We start from the raw sequence: 25,277 nt of genomic DNA, 5'->3' as shown, positions 1-25,277 counted from the left end.
AGGCATCCCAGAGGACAGTCATTCTAGACTCCTGTCAGAAAGAATAACAGTATCATTAATAGTGTCAGGGATTGGTATTTGCTTGTGGGATGGGTCTCAAGTTGGGCTGGTTACTGATTGGCTGTTCTCTCAGCGTCTGCCTCATCCCCATTCCCTATATTTCTTGTAGACAGGATAAGTTTTGTGTCCAATGTTTGTGGGTGGGTTGGTGTACCTACAATTTGAAAATATGTTCTTCCATCTTCTTAGTTTTAACTACTTTAGGGAAAAATAAATTTTTGAGATTTAATTTAACTTAATATTTTTATAGATAGCATATATTTATATAGTTAGACCTTAATTTTTTTTAATTTACTGGATCAGATTTACTAAGTGTTTGAGTTGATTAGCTTATTCACATTTGAGGTATCCTAACTGAGTTAGGATTAGGTTTGAGGTCTTATTTTTCACTCCCATGAATGATCCCCTGGAGACAGTGTTCTACTTCAATATCCTCTGGTGTGTGTGTGTGTGTGTATTTAGGATGTTTTCCTGGTATGTATTCCTTTGCTCATGACATGAGTTCAGCGCCTGTTAAGGCCAGTGAAGGGTTACCAATTTCTTGAAGCTAGAGTTGCAAAGGGTTGTGAGTCACCAGTGAGTGCTAGGACCCCAACCTAGCCTTCTAGAAAAGCAGTTACTGCTTTTAACTACTGAGCCTTCTCTCTAGCTTCTTTCTGCTTCTTCTTTTACTCACAATTTAATTTAGATATAACATGGTATAGCATACTGATCCTTCTACTTACTTGCAAATTATGCTTTGTGGGTGTTATAGTAGATTTTGCATGGCCCTTAATGAACATCAGTAATGCACTGCAGTCTATATAAAACTGCTCAAGTTTTATTCTTTCAAAATGGTACAGAACTATCTATGATAAAATGTGCGAATTTTTCAAGTGCATAGCTTCCCTTTAGCCTGATGCTAACATGCTATAACATTATGCATCGCGATAAAACCAAATGCATTATTTCAAATTTATTTTAATCACTCATGACTGAAATAATTTGAGGAGGAAAAGAACTATTAATAAGTTTATAGAAAAAAGAATAAATTTTTACAAGACTTTTTACTTCAACGCTGCCATTTTGGTTTCCAAATACCATTTGTTGCTGTTAAAAGTATTTATAGGTAAAATAAAAGAAAATATCATATTAATAATGGGAGATATGTATATTTTTGCAAAGTAAGTTACACTTGTAAAAAGTTTAAATGTAGTCTCTTGTTAACAGTTTGTAACTGAGCCCATTATAACATTAATTTGATGTTATCTTTTCACAAAGACATATACTATTACTCTCCACTGTAGAAAACATTTTCAATGCATCTTTATTCATGAACTTATTGGAGAAATCTGTTCTAACAGAGCTTTTTGTGTGACTTAAACATACTCTCTTCCCCAAAGTCTACAGTAACTTTTTAAAATTTTCATTATCTTAATGATTAAATTACCAGCACACATGAAATTAATATTTGAACTCATATACAAGGTTACTTTTCTAGTTTTAAACTCCTTTATATGTTCTTTAGATGTCTCATGAGGCAAATTAAAGGTCCTGCTACAAACCTGAAAACCAGAATTTTGTCTTTAGAGTTCACACAGTAGAAGAAAACAGACTCTTTATGTTACCCTTTCACATTTCCATGCATAGTTTGACATACACATCACCCCCAATATGCACAACACCCAGAAATAAGAGTACATAAATTCTATTTCATTATGCTTTCTATTGTGATGACACTTATGTACATAAGTAATTTTATACATTTTATGGTCATGCAGACATAAATAAAATAATTTAATCAAACAAGTTAATGTAAAAGACATCAGTGATATAGAATGTTTTCCTCCAAAATCCAGAGCACACTGATTGCAGAATAAAAGCTTCTGGAGATTAATATGAAAGAACACAAATGAAGACACACACTAGAAACCTGCCTCCTTTCCCAAGCCTGGGGTCAGTCCTGCTGTTCCCAGCATGCTACTCAATGATTACCTCATCAGTAACATAAGAAGCATTCAGCTATCTGGCACCTTGAAGGCAGCTTACAAAATATAAACAGAGTGCTTTTAAATGGACCATAAAGCCTGACTGAAATCTTATAAATTAGTAAGAAAAATACCTGTTGCTTCATTACATCATCTGGGAACACCCAGCCAATTATTCCTGGATGGCTGGTGTGTGTGTGTGTGTGTGTGTGTGTGTGTGTTTGTGTATGTGTGTGTGTGTGTGTCTGTGTCTGTGTGTCTATTTGTCTATGTCCATCCATCATCTGTTTGTCTTTCTCTGTGAGCTTGTGTATAGATGTGTTTATTAAATTTCTCATTCTTATTTTACTAACACTTTTTAATGACTAAATTGTATATGAAAGTAATTAAGGAACATGCTTTGTCTATGAATCAACTGTATTATATACTGCTGCTGAGACATTTGGAATGAGGCCTGAAGTTCAGATCTCAGTTCTGACTGAACACCCCAAGGCCTATTCAGCAATTAATAAAGATCTTTTTGTCATTTGGATAATATTAGCTAATAGAAACCTATTCAAATTTATCTGCTTTAGCAATGACCATTTAATCTTGATTTAGGAAAATTTGCCCGAGATCATACGAGGTCACTGTCTCTTGAAACCCGTGAAGAGAAATAAAAATTGCTGTTTTCTTATATCTCAGCCTAGCCACTATTCTGGTTAGCAAATTTAGATTTCTTCAGACCTGTACTGAATTGCCCTCACAGTCAGCTTTACGGAGAAATGCCGACACTGATATGGGGTGCCAAAACTTCAATTGTTATATAGAGAGCATAGTTTGAAATAAAATGCTTATTCTCATTTTGCAACTTCATTTTCCAGCTGACACATATCCCAGCTATAGATCCCGAGAATCTCTAAAAATAGATGTGTCCTCTGACGTGTCTGCCAGGCAACGATCTGAGCATGGTGTCTGGATGCCAAGCATGTATGAGTCATCTTCTGTGCTCATTTGAAATGTCATTTTTTAAAAGTATGTAATATGAAATAGGAGGCATTTCTAGAATGGCATCATACCAATGGTTAAATTTGCCTTGGGCAATATAGGTGATCTTCAGAACTGTTCCAAAAGTAAGTATAGGAAGGGAAAAATATCTCTGAATTATGAATTGTGTGTGCCATTTTCATGGCACCAGGTGGGGGTGTTCACACTTAATCAGTCTCTCTGGCACTATTTCACATCCATGTTGCCAACTTTATCACCGTGAAAGATGCTTTGATCCTGTAGTGTGGTGTCAGGAGCAACAGGCCACCAAATCAATGACATCTTCTCAGTAAGGCATCAGTTCACATTAGTTTTTGTCAGATGTGATATTTCACTAACACATTCTGACAACATCTGCATATGATACCCCCCTCTAATATTTTTAGGTATCTTTTCATCTTTTCCTAAAATAGAGATCAACCACAAAGTATTCCCCTTCTGCTTTTCTAAAGTTTAAAGAGAGAAACATATTTTAAAAATCTGTTTCAGTTTTCTCTTTAATGATGCTTCATTTCCTTAAAGGGGACCGGGAATTCTTAGATTTCTAACATACTTAAAAACTACTCTGCGTTAAAGCAATGACATTGAAAATGTAAAGATTGCCCAGAATATTGACTGTTTAAGATAATAGTGTTACAAGATTTTTTTTAAGTAATCAGTTCCACTGTTCCACTGTGCTAGACACATTGTGCACAAACATTTCAGGATTCACAAAGATCCCTTAAGATTCTTAAGATTCCCGTTTTTCCTCCTTGCCCTTTTACTTTATTTCTTATGTCACATTCTTCTTTCCTTATTTCTGACAGAAATTTTATATATTGCCAAAGTGGACCCACAATTAATCTTCCTGCCTCAGTCTCTTTGTAACTGAGATTATAGATGTGTGCCAATCTTTCTCATTGAGACAGACATTATACCCATGAAATTAAGCTCAGTGGATTGAGTGTTATAAGATCATAAAGAAATTGAAAAATACTGAAAGCCTATGTCAACACATTTACATACTATCTATAGACAATCTACTTTACCATATCCTTTCCTCCCTTTTTAAAATGAATGTTAACTGACCATTTATAGAAAACTAGAAAAATACATATTTTTGTTATGATTACTAAGAAAATGTCTTAGTGGAATAAGAAACGTGATCACAAGAAAATCTGGCCGAAATTTTAAGACAATTCTATAAATAGACCTTTCCTTTGAGTTGCCATGTCTTTTGTTAGTGATAAGAAAATCAGCAGGTGTAGCTCACAAGCATCACCAGCGAATTGGAAGGGAATGACTGGTAAACACCAAGGTGGAGCATATCCTAAGCAGATTTAGAACACAAGAGGGGTTTAGATTTGGTTGTGTTGAAATGTGCCCTATCATGCCAAAGGACAAGTACTTTATTGGCAAATGAGTGTGGGGAAGGGGATATGCAAAGAAAGGGAGAGATAAAGAGAAGCAGTAATATGCAATAAAAGCAATTTACAACCTTCCTCCTGATCGCATGGAGGCCAATCCTAATAAGGATACACAAAGTGATAAATGTAACTTGATACGTATGAGCCTGAAAAGTCAGAAGTCTAAGGTGTCATAGACGTAAAACAATCATTTTTGCAGTAGCAGATCAAAGATGGTAAAGTTTCTCCATTCCTGGCTCCAACTGTGTGTGTGTGTGTGTGTGTGTGTGTGTGTGTGTGTGTGTGAAGAAGGGTAGTGTGTTGGTATGAAGCTAGGTAGTTCCTAAGATTATTTGTTCAATTAAAAATGTTAGAAAACATTTTTACGTTACACCAAGAGTCACTCAAGCAGATGAGGTAATGCCTCCTTCTACCTCTCTCCTTCATAAGCAATATTCTTTGAGGTTTCTAAGTGGCTTAAATGGCAATTTTTATGGGTTGAAATATTGTCTTTTCTAGTTTTATGGCCAGAGCAAAACAGGGCTTGTCTGGAATGCATATAATATTGCACACGGGGTTAATTAGGTTAGAATGAATTAATTTGTAACAATTTCCGTTATTTGACATGCATCAATAATATAGTATATTACTTGCATTCCAGACATCAGCCTACTGCCATGACCTAGTCAGGTTTAATTTGGAAGAACCTTGGATCATATGAATATTTTTATTATTGATTTTGTGTAACATATTTTACAATCAGACTGGTCATAAAAGACTATAGTAACAGAAGAGGTACTCTATAAAGCTTTCCTGTTGGTGATGGGAGATCCTGGTTTCCATAGTAAAAAGAAAATTTACTACTCTCTTCCTGAGATGGAAGCTTGAAAAATTATTTTGATCATTATTAACAGTTTATATACAATGGTTTGAATATTTTAATTGTCTTACTGTCTTTAAGACTCTGTGTCAAACAACTTTTACCTGGTACACTTGGCCTTTAATGGAAATTTTTCACGTACCAAGCCTCCATTTTTTTTTTTATACAATGAGCTTATAGTGTACAAGATTCTCGACAAAAATCATCAGACCTCAAGCCATTTCTCATCAGAGAGGTTATCCTCAAAGTCCCTAAATAACTAGATAGTGGCAGCATTCTGATTTTGTATAAGCCAAGGAAAATTAACTACAATGTATCAAAGTAATAATAACCCAAAACAAAACAAACAACAAAAATCTGCCATATGTACACTGTGGCTAAAGAGATAAATCACAAGATAATATTAATTACAGGCATTTTATTCTATCTCTATTTTATTGGCTTTCATGCTATATACAAATAATTGTATTGTGTAAATTTTATGTGCCAATTTAGCAAAATCAGGTTTGCATGTTGTTTATTACCAGGGCAATGGCAAATAATATTTCACTGAATATGAATAACTATTGACCTCTAACACCTATAGATCTCATTACCTCTTGTTTGTCTCCGTCAGGATCATTGGTTCTTACTCTAGTTTCTAAAATATAGGAGATTTTCAGAATTTTTGTTAGTAAATATCCTTTCTCTTTTTTCTTTTTTGTTGTATCATAAAAAGGTAATAACTTCTGAAAAGAATGAGGACAGAGGAAGGCAGAGGTTGAGAAGAAGGCTAGTGTCATGCCATGTACAGTAGGGAATTAAACACACATGTATCTGTATGGATGGGTGAAAAGGAATTCGTCTGTTTTACTCACCATCACTAATACTTTTGTGTTAGTTAGTATCTTTAATACAGAGACATGTATAGAACCTGATTCATGTTCTCAATGCATGAACAGTATCACAACATGAGCCACAGTAGGAGGAGGTGACAATATAACACACATGGCAAGAAGGTTAGATTTCAACATGGAAGCATCATGATGGATGCCATAGCAAGGAAAGGATGAAGAAAAAAGAAAGCTTGAAAAGGTAGACAGCACCAATTAAAATCCCATTCAGAGGATGACTGGTTCCCAGGACAAAACATCCATGGGAAGAGACTTACATTTTATGTAATAACCATGGCCTCAAATTGATACAAGCAGTTTAGTAAAGAGATAAATTGGCTTCTTGGCATTCAGGAGTCCAATTTCCCAGCCACCTTCCTTAGAAGTGAAGGCTTGAGCAGCATTCCCCTTAAGTCTAAATATTAATGTCTTAATTTCAATCTGCAGTCTGTAAATACTTAGACAAGTTTAAAATACTTTGATCATTGTCTTGAGACAATAATATTACATATTATAGAAAAGCTATATAACATATATTTATATATGTATTTGCAAGCCAGTTTTTTCTAGGATCATGGTAAACATATGTAAGCAACTGATATGTTCCAAATAGTGAGAGGTCTGAACATGGGAAGATTTCAAATATTAAAATAAATGTACAATCCTAATCATTCTCTCTTATTAAGTATTATACTGCTAGGCTCATTAGTAATAGCTAGAAGAAAGGAGTACATTTCTACATGTAAGTAAAAAATGATCAGACAGTGAGTAAAACAGATGAAAGCACCAACTCCCTGCCATTATCTTTTTGTGACACCCATGCCATTCACTTAAGCTGTTGCAGCAGCATCCTGCTGGACTCCAGCTGTGGTCAGAATGGTGTTCATCTCATGCTATTCCCTGGTGTCCCCAAAGGTGTTTAATTTTCGAGTTAGAGTTGACACAAAGGAATAGAATTTGCACTAATAAAAGAGGAACTTGAAATAAGAATGTAAGGTGACTATGGAGACATTATTTTTGCTTGAGGGAAAACATATCCTCCTCTTTAATCACTGAATCCTCTTCAGCTGTCTTCTAATCCTGGGAGACAAATGCTAAGTAGAGGTGAATGTCTGTTCATTCTGTGATGTGGGATTTTAAAATAAAACAACACTGTAAGGTGCTATATTGTTTTAAAAACTTGGGGTCACATAGCAAGAGTTTTCCTTCTTTCATAAACTTCATTATGTACCTACATAGTATTGAGAATAGAAAAAAATAAAACAAAAAGCAAAAAAAACCTGTAATACTTAGTATTCAAGCAATGGGTACAGATACTTAACACCATACAACTTCTTGAAAAATGTTCAATATCCTAAAAAATCACTTTTGGAATATGGATAAAATAATATTTCTTTTAGATGAGTAACTTCTCTATGATTGGTTGCTGTAACTGCCTATAGTTTAACATGAAAAGGGAACCTCTAAAGTAATACCACTATCACTGTAGATGCTGAAGGCATAATCTCATAACTATGACCTACGAAGAACTGAGAGATCCTCTGATTTAAAAGATAGATATCTGATTGTTTACATTTCACTGGCTTGTCAAATGACACTCTTCCCAGATTTCTTTGCATCCACAGTGTGTGTGGATTTAAATATTGTCAGAAGCACATTCTTAGCATATGAATTGACCTAAGAACAATATGTTAGCTTCCCTTGAAGTTCAATGTTTTGAGAGCAAATAAGTCATGTGTAGGAAGAGGGAGAAGGTCTGTCATTTTGTCTATTTGCCTCATCCTCTGGATCTGTGATGCGAGGGATTTCTTCACAGTGAAACAGTACTCAGCTAGCCATGTGTATTAGGGAGAGCTGGAAGGAGCGTCTTTTTCCTATTGGAAAACACACAACTGAGTAAAGAAGCCGTGGCTACAGTTCAAAACAATTTGAACAGTCTCTGAGCTAAGAAACATCTCGTCATGACATCAGTCCTGGAACATGAGGATGCAGCACTTTCTTGTAATGTGAGCTATTCTTTTAGCAGCAAAATAGTATCCTTGTTTCCTGTTTGTTCACAGTCTAGGGAACATTAAATTAAATAGCAAGAGAGAGCAAAGAGAATCAGACTGTAAGGAAGCAGAAGGAAGAATAACAGCCCCAGAACCTGGCATGGACCAGGGAGCAGGTTTAGAAGTATAAATACATGCACACAGAGAAAAGTGAACCCTTACATAGTCAATATATGACTGACCAAGTGAGGTGGAATGCTATACTACTTTTCACAAATGAACAGGAAGTGCTGTTAAATTAAAGTCCTTCTGTGAATGTCTTAAGTTTCTTGATGTTAAGTTATTTATGGAGCTGCCCTGCTGCTTCTAGGTTTATGAGACTGAGATAGGCAAATGTATTGTCTTCCGCTCACTTAAATCCCAAGGACATCCTGCAGAGCGAGTCTGACTACTATACTTCTAGAGGTTAAAACTACTTTAAATACAAGCTTAGAATCTTGCTAGAATTCTGTAAATTTTAACTCATAATACTCAGATGAATCTGTTTCATCAGGGAAGTACATTGCAGGGAGAGAAAAGCAATTAGGCATTAAAATGTAATACTTACCCTACACAAAAGAGTTTCCTATTTTGCACCAAGGGATTATGCAAGTATCTATTGGACTTTGGGCTCGATGCTATGATCACCTAGAAGAGCCTGCCAATTATTGCCATATGTGAATGTGGTTTCCATACTCTAGATACTTATCCCCTAGGACTTAGACTAATAGCTACAGCATTTTCCTTCTCATTAACTGTCAAAAAAAAATTATCAGAGGAGACTTTGGTCAGTGCCAACATGATGCAGACTGGAGCAAGTGTCAGAAAGCTGAGAGGATTACTGTCACCTAAACCATAGCTCTGTACCTATTAAGAAATGAGACTTAGAAAACTAAAAGATCGCAAAGTCATATGTGTTTTGAAATTCGATAAAGGAAAGCGCCTTTCCCAAAGTGAGGGTAAGATGTAGAGGGAAGGCAGCCAAGTCTCAATGTGCTTGCTGGTGGATATGGCAGCCTCCAAAATAAAACGTGCCTTATTAAGGGTGGACAGGGTGAATCTCCACAAAGATGCAGAGGCTTTGAGCTACAAAATCAGCAGTTCTCATTTCAGTCAGTTTTGAGCAGACTCAGTTTGCTTTTCTGCTTCTACAAGTACACACAAGGACTTCAGAAGACAGAAAAGGCATTAGCGAGTTATGTGTGACCATTTCATCAAAGAGCAAAATTTACCCTGCTATGTATATAGATTTAGAGACAAATTATGTAGAAATGATATTATCTATGAAAATCTCAATAGTTGTGAGTATCGGGTATAGCAAAAAACTTGCCACCTGTTTATCAATAATGAGCTTTGGAGTGGGAAAGACACTTTGTGTTGTATTTTTGTAAGTTGTTTAAGGGTATAAGTTTAATAGTGAAGAATAGTAGCATGAAATTCTAACGAGCAAACTTTTCAAAAGGAGGAAGATAAGAAAAGGTAAATGTGGTTTAATCTTGTTCAAATATGTTAATAAACTCACTTGTTTCATACACTTGCAGTCATTTGTGCATATTACTAAATTATTTAGTTACCCAGGTAAAATATTACAACACTACATTCTAATATGCATAAATTTTAAGACATTCATTTAAGACTCACAAATTAACATCTTTCAACCACTGCCATTTTCTGGACAAAGAACCTAAAACATGAGGATGCCTTGCTGGAACTGGCAGAGTCAGGATTAAAAATGTAGTAGCTCGAATCTGCATTATTAATGTTAATATGTACCCACCAAATTCAAATATCCTCACAGTTTTTTCAACAGAATATCGCTGTAGGTTATAATAGTGTAGTACGTAGTGTGGGTCTGTTCATAATTTCTCTTCTGCTTTACCATATAGGTTAGCATTAGCAAACAACAGTGAAGCCTTAATAGAATCCATGTGGCATTTTTTCCTGTTTCAGAGCCAAATGTCTGTGCACATGAAAATAGAATTCAAATGTTTTGAGGTAAATCAGACAATACATCAAAATACATAATTTTTCTAACATATTAGTAATGTAAACTACTTTTAAAAATAAGACTATATGGAGTGTGATCTAATTGCTTCTTCAAATATATATTACATATTTTGCACATGTGTGTGTTTGTGTGTGTGATATGTAACAATCTCTGCAACCAGGAGAATTAACATAACCATCAAAAGTGTAAGATATCTTTCATTATCCTGTGTCCCTTATATATCTCATACACTCATCAATATTACTACAAAATAACTCAGCACATTATGGTTCTGTATCTATAACAATTTGTCTACTTATATCCTCTCAGCTCTTGCTATGATTCCTTCAGCAGACTTTTCTCTGTTGCCTCCTGACTCTGGTCGATACATTCTCCTCACATTGCAAGAATGAACTTTGAAACATAAATCTGATTACTGTGTACCTCATGCGTGAAGTTTCAATGACTTCTGACAACACTCAATATGTATTAAAAGCATTCCCTTAGCATGCAACTTCCCAAGTATTTCATGGCGTCATTGATCTACATGACACCCAAGATTACTTTGACACACACACACTGGTCCAGTGATATTTGGAGTTGTTTTTGTTCTATTTTCCTATTCTTGACAATTCTTTCCTGCTGCTCACTTTTTCCGACAAATATTGGGCTTTCTGTTTACTATTTGTACAAAGCATACAAATCCTTAAATTAAGTTTATACAAACTATTGAAAATCACAGTATTTATTTTAATATTAGATAATAAACATAATCATAGCTATTTTGTTCGGTTAAAAAAAATTGTTTCTTTCATTTTAATCTAACTGAGAATATTCTTTTTCTAAAATGAAATTTTGATAAATAGAATTCATATTTTCTTACCCAGAAGACATTGCTTTGACATCAAGATTGTCTTAAAAAAATGAATCAAGAAACTGGCAATCTCGCTTTAAAATTTATGACTATTCATGACTTTAAAACTTATGACTATTCGTTTGTATAAATTACTGAATTTTGTATATGTGCTACTAATATTTTATATTTTGACAGTTATCAGTAAACTAGACACATAAATACTTTTAAATATTTGTTCATCTTCCCAATATTTTATTTCAAAAACTTAATATTGATCCTTACCATGAAATGCTTCAATGAGGTATTTTTTTCTCTTTAGATGTCTGTGGCTATTTTAACATAGTAATTGGGCATACAGAACATGATGGCTATTGAAAAATGAAAAGGATTCTGTTCCTCAATTAAATTTTGTTGGTTTGTTTCAGAAGCTAATTATTGTAATATATGTCTAGGGGTTTGGATCCCATAGCATGTCTACCTATCTGTGTTCATGTCTTGTTAAGGCAGCCACAGTTTTGAGTATCACTTGTGAATCTTTGTAGTCATTTCTAGAAGACAAAATTTCACCTCAGATTTTCTGCTTCCTCAGGCTGTTAGAACTTTTCTGCCTTTCTTTCATAATATTCTCTGAGTCTAAGTGCAGAAGTTGTGTTATAAATGTTTCCATTGGGGATATATACCCCATAATCACTTGTGGGTTTTTTTTTTTTTTTTTTTGACAACTTTTTTGAAGTGTCATTTCACTATGGCTTGACTTTTGCATTTTCTTATGTTTGCTCTAAAGGTCTGGATCACAATCATGTGCCACCCTTCCCAGAATCACAACCCATGCCCACCATCACACCCAGCTATATGTGTCTTTTATTGACACATAACTGCATTATTGTTTTATTTACATATATGATTATATTAATGATTATCGTATCTTTCAAAACAAGGTGGAATAGAGTTATTTTACACTTGAAATAGAGTTACCCACTTTATGACATCAAGTAAGTGAAAAGGGAAATTTTTTTGATAATAAACATTTCAAGCTCTTCAAAGGAGATGAATTTATGAATAGTTGCGAGTGCTAGTATCAAAGCTTATTCAATCCTAGCAAGTGCTTTGATTATCTCTCTAACCAATTTTACTACTTTTTAAAAAGTTTTGGTTTGGAAATAATTTATTATTTTCCCTATTGTACAATAAAAGCTCCTTGTTTTATCATAGATAATGTAGGTAATTCAATCCATGGTAACCAAATAGATAGTTTTGTAAAGTAATCCATTTTCAAAATTCCTTTAATGAGGAATAAAACAAGTATAAACATGACTGATTTTTCCTATTAGAGCCATTTACCTGCCTAGATGCTTAAGATATTGATGAAAAAATAAAATCTATTTTAAATGCAGGAGTTCTGAGAAACAATCAGATAATTCAATCCTCAGGTGCCTTGGAAGTTTTAATATCGTTATTCTCACTTCTCATTAACGTTGTTACACTGTATTGTCTGTGTGTGTATGCGCATGTGTGAATCTCCACATGACACTAGAGGTTGACATTGAATGTCTTCCTCAATCATCTTTTTTTTTTTTAAAGAGCATGTTCTTTTACTGAACCTGTAGCTCATTGATATAGTTGAGCTGACTGTTCAGTGAACTCCAGAGATCATGCCTTTGCTTACCTTTTACCAAAATTACAAACATTTTCCACTTTACTTGGCTTTGACATTGGTCCCATGGATTCAAATTAAAATCCTCATGCTTATTCAGTAAACATTTTAGTGACAGAATCATTTCCCCATCTCTTTTGCACTACTTTTTTATTCTGGAGTCTTTCATTCTGCGTGAGTTACTAATTTGAAACTTAACAACTATAAGAATAGACTGGACTTTTAAATTTTGGAAACTTACAGTCACAATGTGGCTTTTAGTGTCACTTCACAAACTTCAATAACAGGAAAGGCATAGTTAATTCTATAACTTTAGTGATTTTCTTGAGAAATTAGATTGTATGAGGTCTCCCATGAATGTTGAAAATATGGAGGTATGACAAATACTGAACTAGGCCAGGAATAGAGCTTTAGCAAGTAGTACTTGTTACACTGCACGAGATGATAACTTCATTAGAAGATCTGGTGAGGGTTGTGCCAACAGTATAAAGCAATCTACATAGATTTCCAGACAAGACAAACTGTGATGCTGGAATCAGATATAACAGTCTCAGAACTCCCTTTTCACTTACCTTTTGCTCCTCTGCCTTACTCTCTTCATAGTCAAGTCAAACTCCTAAATCAACTAGATGCAAAACAAGATCAGTGATGAACCTTAAGGAATTAATGAAGCTAATCAAGTATATTTGTTTTACATTTTTATTTATTTGTGTGTGTGTGTATGTGTGTGTGTGTGTGGTTGTTTTGTTTTCGTCTTTTCTTTTGAAGAGATAGTGATAACGAACATGACTATTGTGGACATAGAGTCAGGGAGGATCTGTGGGAGAATTGTGGGAGGCAAAATGATCAACAAAATGTCTAAAACATTTTAAGCAAAAAAAATGTTAAATAAAGTCCATAACAGACAAAAAACTGAGACCTGAGAATTAAGTGTATCCAGTACCATTTTCCTCCTGAAGTACAGTGGTATCTAAATCAGGAAAATGTAAAAACTTTATACATATTTATATATAATCATAGATGTGCCTACTTCGGAACAAAAAGGAGGCAAACCCATTATGTCACTCTCCATGTCTGCCATCACGTTGAGTATAGCAATACTGAATCTGGATGGCCACATCTTAGTTTCTTTGAAAGGACAGAGAGAACACATAGGCTCCTATTGTAGGTTTTCTACTGTGGGACTTCTTACTGTCAGTTCCATGCATCTGTCCCTTAGACCTCAAGACTGAAATGGTTTGCTGAGTACAAGCAATGAATTTTAAGATTTCTGTATCAATTTCTCTTGCTTCTTCTATTTATTCACTTCTTTTATTTCTCTCCATCTTAAACATATAGACCCCATCCTTTTAATTCCAATGGTTCATAGAAGTTAAAAGTGGTCTCAGTCATACCACGAGGAAAGTATGTTTGTATATACAGTTAGACATGTACTACCTTAAGGAATCTTGGTTATACTAGTTTCATATTATCACAGTGAAATACTTCATTGTACTGTTTGTTATAGAGCCTACTTGTGAGGTACTACTTCATTATTAAGATTAGAAAAAAGGAGACAGATTTTAGTTCGGGTATATAAATTTAAGTTTTGTGTGAGAAGATTCTCATTGACAAAAGACCATTTTATATAAATAAAAAAAATTTTCCTTGAGAATGATAAAACTTTTTTTTACATGAAATTGAAATGTATATAAGCATGCTATCTGTCACATTAATGAGCCATCATTGTTCTCTTAACAGTTTCAACATGGTAGGATTCATGTTATTTTTCTTTAACATGTAATTGTTTGAGACTGTTGGCTCCTTGCCTGCATGTGCAGGCAAGAGGAGAGTGGTCTCGTCCCATTGAGTCTCTCAGGGGCTGAGTAGGATGGTGAGTGCCGACTCCCCAAAAGAAACACGCACCTAGCCTGGAGTCTTGTTGAAGCAGGAACTCAACTTTAATGTATCAGCCTCTTTTATACAAACTCGGAGCACAGGGAGGAGGAGTTTTGGTGGGATGAGATGACATAGGTGGCTGGGAAGGGTGATAGAGGGTATGGGGTGACTGACAGGGTCAATGGCAAAGCTTTACATCAGTAACAGCAAGGCAGAGACAGGGCCAAACTGTTCTTGTTGAGTCACCCTGGTATGGGAGTGACTGAGCTAGGTCTCAAAACTCAAGTCAGGCTTAGGCTCTCCCTCCCACAAAGCTGAGGAAATTCAGGCCAGGCTCCATTTTGTCCACAAGGCCCAAACCAGGGCTGAAATGGGGCCCAACAGGAGAGCAATGAGGTCTTTTCCTTAATGTAAACCCTTAGATTAGCAAATATTCCAGGGCACCTTTAAAATCTCAAATATTGCTCTCCCTCAATAATCTCCCATTGTATTTCAGTTGTTCTCTGTTGAAGTAACTATTTTAAAATAGCCACTGGTTAAGCCGACTATCTAAGCTGCGGCAGCTCTGGCTAGCTCAGCCGCCCTGCTCAATGGCAGGAGGCCACGTGGGCACCACAGCTAGAAATGGCCAGCCAGAAGCATCAGCCCTGCCACCCAGGAGATGACAGTGTGGGAGTTGGCTCTGCCAATCTTCCATGCTGTTTCCACAAGGCTGGGCAGTACCTGAACCATCCTGCCAACCACATGGGCTCGGTACAGATGAGACTTTAATGCTTAGATTATCCAACGGCTTATATGTCTAGTAATGATCAATAACAAGATACCCATACAATCAGAAGTGTAACCCAATACCCAACCTAGATATACCAACTACCTTTGACTGCTACAGACAAGCTAACATCAGCCTCCATTCTCTCTCTCTCTCTCTCTCTCTCTCTCTCTCTCTCTCTCTCTCTCTCTCCTCTCTTCTCTCCTTGTCTCTCTCTTAGCTCCTCCTCTTCCTTCTCCTCCTCCTCTCTTTCCTCCTTCTTTTCGTCTCTTTACTCCTCCCACCTTAGCTCTGCCTACAGTTCTCCTTTCCATAGGCTTACCCATGGGAACCCTCTTGCATCCAGCAAAAGGTGTTTGGAAAGGCAGATTGAGCCTAGTTATTAGGATGATATCCTGGACACTTATTTATATTTGAAATTGTTGTCCTAATAAAATCAGTTCTTATCTATTTATAGAATAAATTTCAGAATATCTAAAATAAAAATCCACTTTATCTCTTGGACCAGGTACTTATTATAAGCATAAAAGTCCATTAAGAAACACTCCCCAGTGGTATTAAATTGTAACAGTAAAACAATTACTGTTACCTTAAAATGGCATAGCCATAAAACTTTTAAGCACATATTTAATGCATTTTAATGGCAATCCTCCTCTAGTGAACAATACTATACTACAATAAGGTAAATAATGTATAAATTAAATATGATAGGCTTATTTTTAAATCTATTGGTTTTCAAATCATAATATCATTTTAGACATTTTATTAAAGCCAAAAATATAAATTTCAATAGAAATCTTACAATGTTGTATGAATGGCTGCAGTGTAAATTTGAAAGCTGAAGGCATTTCCTCAAAATATAAATAAACAACTTTAACGTTTGTTAAGGAATAAAGGCATATGCTGCAGTTTCTGATAGAAATACCATGATGATATTCTTTCTCAGATCTCAGGGCTTCATCCACCTCAAATGGTGGATGATTAGCACAGTAAATATAACACAAACATTCCAGCTTTGAATATCTTGCAGCATTCAACATTTTGGATGTTTTTCCTCCACGTTTGACATCTTTATATGTTTCATTTAAATTTCTAATTTTAAAAATAATAAGCTATTTTTTAAAAATTTTTCTCAAGAGGAGAGTTAACTGTTTGAGATTAAAAGTATGAAATTCATATTAAAAGGTTATCAGAACTTGTAGTCAACCATCATGCTCAGTCATGTTGCTCTTTTTAAAAAGTATGTGTGTAAATAAATAGGCTAAGAAAGAGTATAATATAATTGAAGCAAGTGCTAATAAAACTGCGATGAGTGAATGTTTGTGCATCAGACTGTTGATGTAAACAGACTGGAAAAGGGAGATGGATGTTGAGGCATGAGCCGCACATGCAGTGCATCCTTACATACCTTGCAGTTACACAACTTGAACTTAATGATCAAATCACAATACACACATATACACATACATACACACACATACACATACATACAAATATACACTTGTAGCACACATATACACACATAGCATAAACACACTCACACATCCACACATACCCCTATACACTTACACATACATATACACATATACAAAAGAGATATACAGATAGACACACATAAAACATATATACACAACACACACACATTCAGTGGTTATGTGGCTTTATCTTATGTGTCTATTTATTTTACATTTAAGATCTCGATGTTTGTTACATAAGAGACAACATTCATCCTTTTTCATGAATTATTAAGAACTGATAAAAACATAAGAAAGCATGATACATGCATTATTCTGACCAGATTTTAATGTAACAATTATACAAATGTAATTCTATATATAACATAAATGTTATAAAAATGCAAGAAATTGCCACTATGTGCCCATAAAAATGTATTAATAAAATATTATATATTTAACTACATTTCAAGTTTAAAGAGTCACATTAATTTTTATGTTATCAATGTTATCATGTCTTCCTGTAAAAAAAAACATACTTTAGACCACAAGGTCCTTTCGCCATTCAAATACAATAGCTCTTTTGGAAATTATTCATCTAGAAATTTAGCCCCATACACTGAACTACTGATTTTAGACACTTTACATGTGGTATATTTCAAATGTATTAATTACCTTAACTCTATTTTCAAAATCTATAAAGAAAATAGTGGGATTAGTGGCAGATTCTCATAGTCTGCTTATAGTGGATCATATTGCTCCTTTGAATCTAGAGAAGGTAGTATTTAGGTATGAACACAATTTAGCTCCTCCCAGTCCCTCTTAGGAACAGTCTATAGATACTTTAATCCTACTATAGTTTTAGGACAAACTGTAATACTTTGCCTAAAGCTTCGGAAGGATACTGCTTGGCTCTTGGGTCTTACATATTTCCACATTCGATGTACTTCGATATCATAAAAATCATCTCTCTCTCTCTCTCTCTCTCTCTCTCTCTCTCTCTCTCTCTCTCTCTCTCTCTCTCCTCTCCATATCCATTCCTATTAATGGACTTTAATCCATCTTAAGACAGACAGGTCTTTCTAGAAAGTAAATCAGAGAAAAGATAGCAAAACATATGCCGAGAGCCAGGCTCATTTAGCGTTATCCAAGGCGAAAGCACACTGAACATATTTTAATGTTACTGGCACCTCTCTGGCTTAATCTGATAGGACAACAGCAAACACACTAAAGCCACAAAAATGCTAAGCCGTCTTTCAGCCATAGCATACTATTATGGACTCTGTGTGGCAGCATTTGCTTTAGCCATTTTTTTTTTTTTTTTTTTTTGAAGACAGGAAACAGTCTGAGAAGGGAACACTTGATCATTTTGTCAGTGCTATGGCTTGAAGGCAGTTTAACAACTGAACAGAGCCACTTTTAATGCATGGAAATGTCCCAGTCTTGCCACCAAGTATCTTACCTCCATTCAAATGATGAAGAATAGAGTTTCTGTGAGACTGGGGAGTCCAGATCATTGGAGAATAAACAGTTGCTTTGACCTTGTACTGGCCAATAGCCCCTGTCAGCCTTGGATTTGTAAGGGTAGGAAATCATGTGTTTATTCAATGGTTTGGGCCATTAGATTTTGTTTACGATTGGAAACTGGTGGTATAGCCTGGTGTGTAGCAGCTCAAGTCTGAATACTGAAAGAGCACTATTTACCAACAGCTTTGTTTTATAATTTAAGGTTAATTCAAATTGAAATGAGCCTTTTAACCCTTAATTAGGACCATGCTTCTTCTAAAAGTCAGCCACATTTGTCAACCGGAGACAAAGTTCACTTTGTAGCTAGGACTGTCTCCTTTCTTTCAACAGTAGCCACCATGGTTTTCTAAGTGCATTTGTTTTTCTTTCACTATGGTAACCTGACCCTCTCTGTGTATCAGTGGAGCTCAGAACCATCAATTATAACCTAGAGGAAAAGTGTGCTGTGTGCTTTGGGAAGGAGGCCAAAGTTGCATCTCAAATCGCTTTTGTCCTGATGGCTCACGCTAACCGTTGTGCCTGCAGTACTTCGTGTCTTCATTATTTGTTGGAGCTGGCAAGGTGTGATTTTAAGACCCCATGGGCTCATAATATTTAATTCCTATAAGTAGTTTATTCTTTTACCTATAGAATTAGACATTCTGAATATACTTTTAATTCATCGACTACAGACTAAAATGATTTTTTAACTTCCTTCTGTTATTTTATTCGTATTTGCTGTGTCCCCTGATTAATCTTAGGCTGAGGCCTTGTTCTTGTTTGCTTTTGTTGCTATGATAAACAACATGACCAAAAACAACTTTGGGAAGAAAATGGTACATTTGTCACACATGCCCTGAGCATCGACTGTCACTTATGAAAGCTAGGGCAGAAACATAAGCAGAATCAGAGGAGACGCATAAGACATGGAGAAAATCCGCTTACTAGCTGGCTTTCATGGTTTGGGTTTAGCCTGATTTTTTTCATATATAGCTTATGCACATCTGTCAGGAATGACACCATTTATAGTGGGGCTGGGGTGTACCACATTAATCAGCAATCAAGATGATATAAACAAGTCTGATTCCTAGAAAATCCACAATGATATGCAGTAGTCTTCAGGGGATGCCTCTCTCATATTTGATCAATGATTATTAATTTAAACCAGTACTTCATCCTATTCATTTGTCTGTTTAAAAATAAAAGATGAGAGTTTCTATTCACAACTAGTTTTAAAATACCTTGTTTAACAAATAGAGAAAATATACCTGGGACCACATAACAAATAAAATCAACAGGACTGAGCACAGGGTCCCCAATGGAGGAGTTAGAGAAAGGACTGAAGGAGCTGAAGGGGTTTGCAGGCCCATAAGAGGAACAACAATGTCAACCTACCAGACACCCCAGAATTCCCAAGGGACTAAACTACCAATCAAAGAGTACACATGGAGGGACCCATAGCTCCAGCTGCATATGTAGCAGAGAATGGCATTGTCAGACATCAATGGGAGGAGAGGCCTTCGGTCCTGGGAAGTCCAATGCCCCAGTGTAGGGGGATGCCAGGATGAAGAAGTGAGAGTGGGTGGGTGTGTGGGTTAGCATCCTCATTGAAGAAGGAGGAGGGGATGAGATAGAGGGTTTTTTTGGAGGAGAAACCAGGAAAGGGGATAACTTTGAAATGTAAATAAAAAAATCTAATAACAAAATTCAAAAAGAAAGAAAGTAAATAAGAAAAAAAAGAAAGGAAGAATTTTGATCACCATTTGACCAAGAACATTTTACTACCAGATTATCTAAGGGAAATTATAAATGAGAGGTCTGCAATTGGGCAGCAGGTTTTAAATAAGGCTGTATCGTTCCTGCATACTGATTTCGTAGCTAGACTGTTTCACAGTAACAGTTGACTTTAGAGCTGAGATTTTTATTTTAAAACTGTGCACTGAGCTGAAGAGATAGCTCAGTGATTAAGAAGACTTGCAATTCTTACAAGGATCATGCGATCTGCTCTGGTATCCACATTGCTAGGCTCACAATTGCCTCCAGGTCCTGGAGTCTGTGACCCACACATACGTGGCATAAATACACAGAAACATATATAGACACACAAAAATTTAAAGACCATTTCAGGAAAAAAAAAACGTGTTACAATGTATATAATCTTTTGAAGAGCTTTTGTTATTGTTGGGTTTTTTTGTTTTTTGTTTTTTTTGGGGGGGGTTTTATGTATTTTGTATTTGCTATGTCATATTGGCTTACAGGAATACAAGAAGGTTATCGGACACTTGTCAACTTTAAAAACAGAAACAGTAGATCAAACTAATAATTCTATCAACCAGGAATGTTTGTCAGGAGAACAGCCATGAACATACACATGTACACGTACAATTTCTACTATCTCTCCTGCTCTCTCTCTCTCTCTTTTTTTTTTAACTTTTACTTTTTACAGTCCACTCATTGTCCCCCTCCTGGTCCACCCTCCCAGTTCCTCATCCCATTCCTCCTTCCCCCTTTCTTCAAGAGGATGCCCCATCTCCCCACCAGACCTCCTCGCTCCGTAGGACCTCAAGTCTCTCTCACTGCGGCCAGGACAGGCAGCCCTCTGGTGTATATGTGTCAAGAGGGAAGTGGGAATAGTTGGACCAGCTAGTGTGTCCTGCCTGGTTGGTGGCTCAGTATCTGAAAGATCTCTCTCTCTCTCTTTTTATTTATTCTTTCATGGTTGTTTTACAGTCCAGATGTCCAGACTTTATCTCCATCCTCCAACTGTTCCACATCCCACACACACCCTCACCCCACCCCCCCCACATCCCTTTCGCTTACTCTGGCAAATGTGATGTTTCAGGATATTACACCTCCGCCAAGGCTCCAGTTCTTTTGCATTAAAGAGAGGCAGGGTATTTCTAAGTTGAATAAATTCTAAGAAGGGTGACTGAGTTTGCAAGGAACTTTTACCTATTAGCAAATCATATCTAACACAGTACAAATGAGAAAAGTGTTCTGTGTTCCATACATAATGAAATGCACTTAGATCTTGTTGGTATGCCATTGTCCTAGAAATTAAGAGATATTATCAAGACAACAATAATAATAACAATAACAATAATTTCTCATGTGATCCTCTTAAAATATACAGCACAATATCAATTTTTCCTCTTTAGTTGCTTACAGTATTCAAGACAAAGTTATATCCTGCTAGAAAATTAAGCTCAAGTCAGAAGTGCAATTCAGTGGTAACTACAGTGCAGCTAGTATATATGCTGTGTCATGTTTTAAAATGACTACATAATGACATAGTTTTTTGCCTTATGCTCACCACAAATTCTCCAATGCCAAATAAAGCTGTGAGTACACAAGTTGGAAAATTCACCATACTTTAATGCCAAAATAATCTAAATCTTGTGGCTTCTTGCAGCCCCATCCCCGTTTATTTCCCTTGACATTTGGTGTAAATCAAATTCAAATGAATAAAAAGGGAAATCACATGGCCAAATGACTTCTGTAAACCATGGGAGCAATCTGTTCTACACATTTCAAGATACAAGACAATTGCTAAGATTTTAAAAAGAGCCAATTTTGTTTGCAGCTTGTCTACCAGGCTTCTACAAGGCTTCAGATGGTGTTACCAAGTGTGCTAAGTGCCCACCACACAGCTCGACTCAAGAAGATGGTTCAGTGAACTGCAGGTGTGAGAATAATTATTTCCGGGCAGAAAAAGACCCTCCATCCATGGCTTGTACCCGTGAGTAGTTCTGCTGCAATCCATGCCTCCATGATTGGTTTTGTTCTTGTGGCTGTGATGTTTGTTTTTTGAAGTGTGTGTGTGTGTGTGTGTGTGTGTGTGTACACATGCACTCGTGCACACGCACACATGTGCATATATGTGTATGTGCACTGTGTGCAAGCGTGCCTGTGTGTGTGAAGCATTTGCCCATATCTTTCTGTTTTCCATATGCAATCTGAAAACGCTCCGCTTCCTTCTCCATGCTTGGCTCATCACAAATGCGACATTTATCACACAGAATGAATTGGTTTTTAAAGCACTTCCTGCAATGCAACCCCTATTAAAAGAAAAAAAAATCTGTATCTAACTTCAGAATCTCACAATATATTTGCCAGGGCAAGAGAGGTCACAGACAGTAGATTTATGTTTGGAGATTTTATTATTTTTGCTATCTCTAGGTCATAGGTCATGGTAAATCAAAGGGTGAGGAGACTGAGATTTATAAACATAATACTGAAGTTTTCATAAGAATTCACCTGGGTTTTGAATTTATAGTAAATTTCTTCTTGGACGTTGTGAATGGATCCTTAATCATGAATAGAAACTCCCAGGTCATAGCATGGAGAGTTTGCTCCTTTTGAATCCATGTGCCTATAATCTTATGGATCCTCTGAGGATGAATTAGAGTAGATAATAAAGACAGGATGATTATTTACCTCTCCGCTTCTTTTATAAATTTTCCACTTCCCTTGTAGTAGAAACCAGAAGTGATGCTCATTAATCTTTGTGGAACTACTTTGCAGGACCTCCATCCGCACCAAGAAATGTTATCTCTAACATAAACGAGACCTCGGTTATCCTGGACTGGAGCTGGCCCCTGGACACAGGAGGCCGGAAGGATATTACCTTCAACATCATATGTAAAAAATGTGGATGGAATGTCACACAGTGCGAGCCGTGCAGCCCCAACGTCCGCTTCCTCCCTCGGCAGCTTGGACTGACCAACACCACGGTGACAGTGACAGACCTCCTGGCACACACCAACTACACCTTTGAGATCGATGCCATTAATGGAGTGTCAGAGCTGAGCTCGCCACCGAGACAGTTTGCTGCAGTCAGCATCACAACTAATCAGGCTGGTGAGTACACATTGGCTGCTTCAGACGTCAGCTGTCATGACCAACCAAGCCTTGTGTGGACAGAAAAAAAAGGGGGGGGGGGAGGGTGAGGAAAATATGATTGCATGGAGAGATGGAAAAGAGACACTAAATTCTAATCTCTAGTTCAGATAATTGTGGTACTTTACTAATAGTTTAATTCTCTGGATCAGAATAAACCAGAGTTGAAAGGTGATTTCAAAACTACTTTAAACCTGCTAGCTAGTTGTAATTCTGTGCCAGTAAGGGGCTCCTTGGAACATGTTTAAACTTGAAGAATCTAGCAGGTATTCGATGCTTGCAAAGGTTACATAGACAGTTTAAAGCTATGTGTATTTTTATATTGGTCATAGATTTTCTCTTCTCTTCTCTTCTCTTCTCTTCTCTTCTCTTCTCTTCTCTTCTCTTCTCTTCTCTTCTCTTCTCTTCTCCCCTCCCCTCCCCTCCCCTCCCCTCCCCTCCCCTCCCCTCCCCTCCCCTCCCCTCCTCTTCTCTTCTCTTCTTTTCTCCCTTCACCTCTCCTCCCCTCCCTTCCCCTTCCCTTTTCTTCTCATCTTTAGAGTAGGGAAATTTAACTGAATACAAGCAAGCTACCAAGTAGGCAAGCATGTATCTGTGTCTTTCTGCTTTTGACCCTGAGTGCCACATAACTAGCTTTTAAAAATTCTTGTCACATGTGACCTTCCCCAAATAATGTAATATTATGTGGAGTTGTAAGCAAAGAGAAAACTGTTTCTCTTAACTTTATTTTATGGAGTATTTTAACAAAGCAATAAGACAAAACTCTAACATTTTCCTTCCTGTCTATAGTTAAAGGTTTCTAATTCTCAGTCCCAGTTTTTTTTCCCTAACTTTGTTTTTAATCTCTCATTTCGATGAAAATTTATTTATTGTTAATATTTTTTTCATACTGATGAATGTCCATCACCTGTGGAAAATGTGTGACTTTTCAATGGCTTTCTCAGCCATTACTTTAATCTTTCTTAGCAAACTTACTTTGTCCCTCATTATGCTACATCCTAGTCCCACTAATGCTGGCTTTTACTTTACTGCAATTAATGGTATCTAATATTCATATCTAATCATATTTTTAAAATGTGTAACCTGGGTTTATTTAACTGTATATGAAAAGATGAGTAATATTCATGTTATATATTACATAAATCTGGTTTCTCCTATCCAGTGATCATGGGAAGTCTATAGTTTTAATTATGTGGAAAATGATTTACTTAAATCATCTATTTCAAGCCGATTTACTTCCTTTAAGCAGGAACATCAATCTGTTCTCTAATAATCTCCTAAGTCAAACAAAAATATTTGAAAACAAGCAAAAGCTCCTTATGTCCTATCTTATCATTCCCCTCTGGCTTTCTGGTTATACATTAATCAGAAAATTAATAGTTCTAAATACACACAGTGAGTGAGGAGAGGGAACGGGGCATCCAGGAGAAGGTCAAGACCTTACAAAATAGATGAGTTTGTGCTTGCTTCCCCCACTGCCAGTTACAAATCATAGCATAAGGCAGAGATCCAACAGGCTTTAGCGGTGACTCTTCCTAAGTCCCCTCTCGTTTCTTTAAAGAGCAAACATAGATTTGCAGTGCATAACAGAAATGATAGATTCATTTCATGATGTTTCCATCATTTTGTATGCCATGGGGACAGAGGTTGTTGCTCTATTTTCAATCCCCAGGGTAAAGTATATAAGCATGGTTATATGTAAGCAATACCGTCCCTATTGAGAACGCCTCTTTGTTTCACTTATTCTTAATCCTGTGAAGGTTAATGGACTGGTAGCCTTATAAAAATAATCCCCCTGCCTGCGTTTGGAAAGATGCGGTGTGCTTTAGCTCCTGTTCTCTCTATGTTGGCCATAAAGGACAAAAGTGAATGTGTCCCTTTTCATTTAGTTTAAGATTGAGTTTATGGATCCTTCTCTTGATTACATTGTAAAAGCTTCCCGATAACCTCTTGATAAGGCACGGTCTCATCATAGAGAATAATGTGGTAAATTCTGATATTACCTCTCAGCTCTCAATACTTTCACAAAGTCAGTAAGATAAAAACAAACAAAG

General features: G+C 36.2%; 1 protein-coding gene across 3 annotated transcripts in view; it reads left to right on the top strand.

Annotated features, from left to right (window-relative positions):
• Positions 1-25,277, top strand: part of Epha3 (EPH receptor A3) — a 297,859-nt gene that overhangs the window by 172,628 nt on the left and 99,954 nt on the right. For all 3 annotated transcript variants that reach the window (XM_076943064.1, XM_034515244.2, XM_076943065.1), the window contains exons 4-5: positions 21,908-22,063; positions 22,849-23,184. In XM_076943064.1, coding sequence (XP_076799179.1) covers positions 21,908-22,063; positions 22,849-23,184 — 492 coding nt within the window. The remainder of the gene's footprint in view (positions 1-21,907; positions 22,064-22,848; positions 23,185-25,277) is intronic.

The sequence above is a fragment of the Arvicanthis niloticus genome, chromosome 12 (genome assembly GCF_011762505.2).
Source record: "Arvicanthis niloticus isolate mArvNil1 chromosome 12, mArvNil1.pat.X, whole genome shotgun sequence".
In the NCBI taxonomy this organism is placed as follows: Eukaryota; Metazoa; Chordata; class Mammalia; order Rodentia; family Muridae; genus Arvicanthis; species Arvicanthis niloticus.
This window is presented reverse-complemented; position numbering and strand designations above follow the sequence as displayed.